The sequence below is a fragment of the Echinops telfairi genome, unplaced genomic scaffold (genome assembly GCF_000313985.2).
Source record: "Echinops telfairi isolate 266 unplaced genomic scaffold, ASM31398v2 ScPeMD7_655;HRSCAF=1070, whole genome shotgun sequence".
Taxonomy (NCBI): domain Eukaryota; kingdom Metazoa; phylum Chordata; class Mammalia; order Afrosoricida; family Tenrecidae; genus Echinops; species Echinops telfairi.
Window position 1 is genome coordinate 5,434,159 of NW_022104553.1, and position 1,653 is coordinate 5,435,811.

Sequence of the window (1,653 nt, forward strand, 5' to 3'; positions counted from 1 at the left end):
GATTTACCGGAAAATAATGATGAATATAGAGCAGAATGGAGGTGCTGAAGATGTGATTAAGAAGATGGAGTTAAAGTGATGCAAAAGGGGGTCTTGATAGGAAGAGCAAGAATCAAGCTACTTCCCACAATGGTGGGGATGGGGAGTAACAAAAGGTATAGCTAGACGAGAGGTTACACAGAAGGTAAAGTACTAGATTCATTCTGCAGAGGCAGAACAGTATGATAATGATAAAGTGCAGAGAGGGGCGAGAAAAGCTGCTAAAAGAGTGGAAGCAAAGGTTGAGAATTAAACAGGTCCAGAGAGGTACTATGTTATGTGGATATATGAAAGAAATTGTTAAAAAAAAGAAAGAAATTGTTGCATATGTATACTGTTTAAAAAGGTCTTTCATTTTTATTTTATAATTAAAAAAAATTTTAACTTAAAAACAGGTAAACACCTACATAATTCATCATGCTGAATGATATGGGGGAAAAACACCAATAACTATTCAAATACTTACTATAAAGTGGTGAAGTCCATAGTATAACAGAATATCGGCTAAAGTAAAGTTATAGCCCGTAAGGTAGACTTTGTCTTCAAGATAAGAATTAAGATCCTAGAAAAAAAACAAGTTAATTAAATATTAATTAAAAAAATAGTACTGAAGTTAACTACCATGATTGTATCATTTATAACATTTGAAAGAATCAAGGAAAAAAACAACAAAGAAAAAAACAAAATATTTAACAAATGTGGTATTTGACATTAATATAGATTTGTTCAAAATCACAGGCCTCATGTCAGTTAGTACAGTAAAAAAATTAAATCTTTTATACTTAAGAGGAGCCTTGATGGTGTAGTGGTTATTATGCACTAGGTTGCTAACCTCAAGGGCAGCAGTTCGAAACCACCAGCAGTTCCAGGCTTTCTACTCCTGTCATGAGTTAGTTTCAGAAACCCACAGGGGCAGTTCTACCCTATCCTACTGGGTCACCATAAGTTAAAAAAAAGAAAGAAAGAAAGAATCTTAAAAAAAATCCTAATCGAAATTATTACCTGACAGACTAGCATGAGTAAGTAAGACAATTACTTTGTGGAAGAAAATATTTAGATAAAAATAGTGTATATACTTTTGGCTTCTGTGCAATTTAGGAGACTAGGAAACTATATGAAACTGCATTCAAATTTACATTCAAGTTAAACACGACAACAAATTCATATGAGGGGGACAGAGAAACGTTTGTGGATAGTTGGAGTAAAATATTGGACAACTTTGAAGAAACCTTTAAGAAAGAACACTTTATGAACTTTACATAATGCAATATTTGATAGTATCAGAAGTTCCGCTAAAGAGCAGTTATAAACCATTGCTCAGTAGTCAAACGTATCTACCCCAGAATTCCTTGAGCTGCAGAGAGTTTTGTTTTGCTTCTCAATGACACCCAGAGTGACAGCATAGAGTGGTGCAGTATTCAGTAAATGCTGGCTAAACGGAATCCTTCTCTTGGAGTTTGCCTAAGTCTTCAGTTACAGACGGCAATTTCCAAACAGGCACGTGAAGCTAGGAGTTGTACAAATGATGGAAAAAAGGAAAGAGGACAATGCGGAGGTGACAGTCACCGAATAATTATAAAATCCAAGAATCTAAGTATTGCCTCCTCCCTGGGG

At 34.8% G+C, this 1,653-nt stretch overlaps 1 protein-coding gene across 1 annotated transcript in view; it reads right to left on the reverse strand.

Moving 5' to 3' along the window:
• EEF1E1 (eukaryotic translation elongation factor 1 epsilon 1) overlaps window positions 1–1,653 on the reverse strand; it is a gene marked incomplete at its 5' end in the record, with an annotated part of 18,448 nt that overhangs the window by 8,105 nt on the left and 8,690 nt on the right. Inside the window, one exon of the mRNA XM_013006981.2 lies at window positions 506–601. Within this exon, the coding sequence (XP_012862435.2) occupies window positions 506–601 (96 nt within the window). The remainder of the gene's footprint in view (window positions 1–505; window positions 602–1,653) is intronic.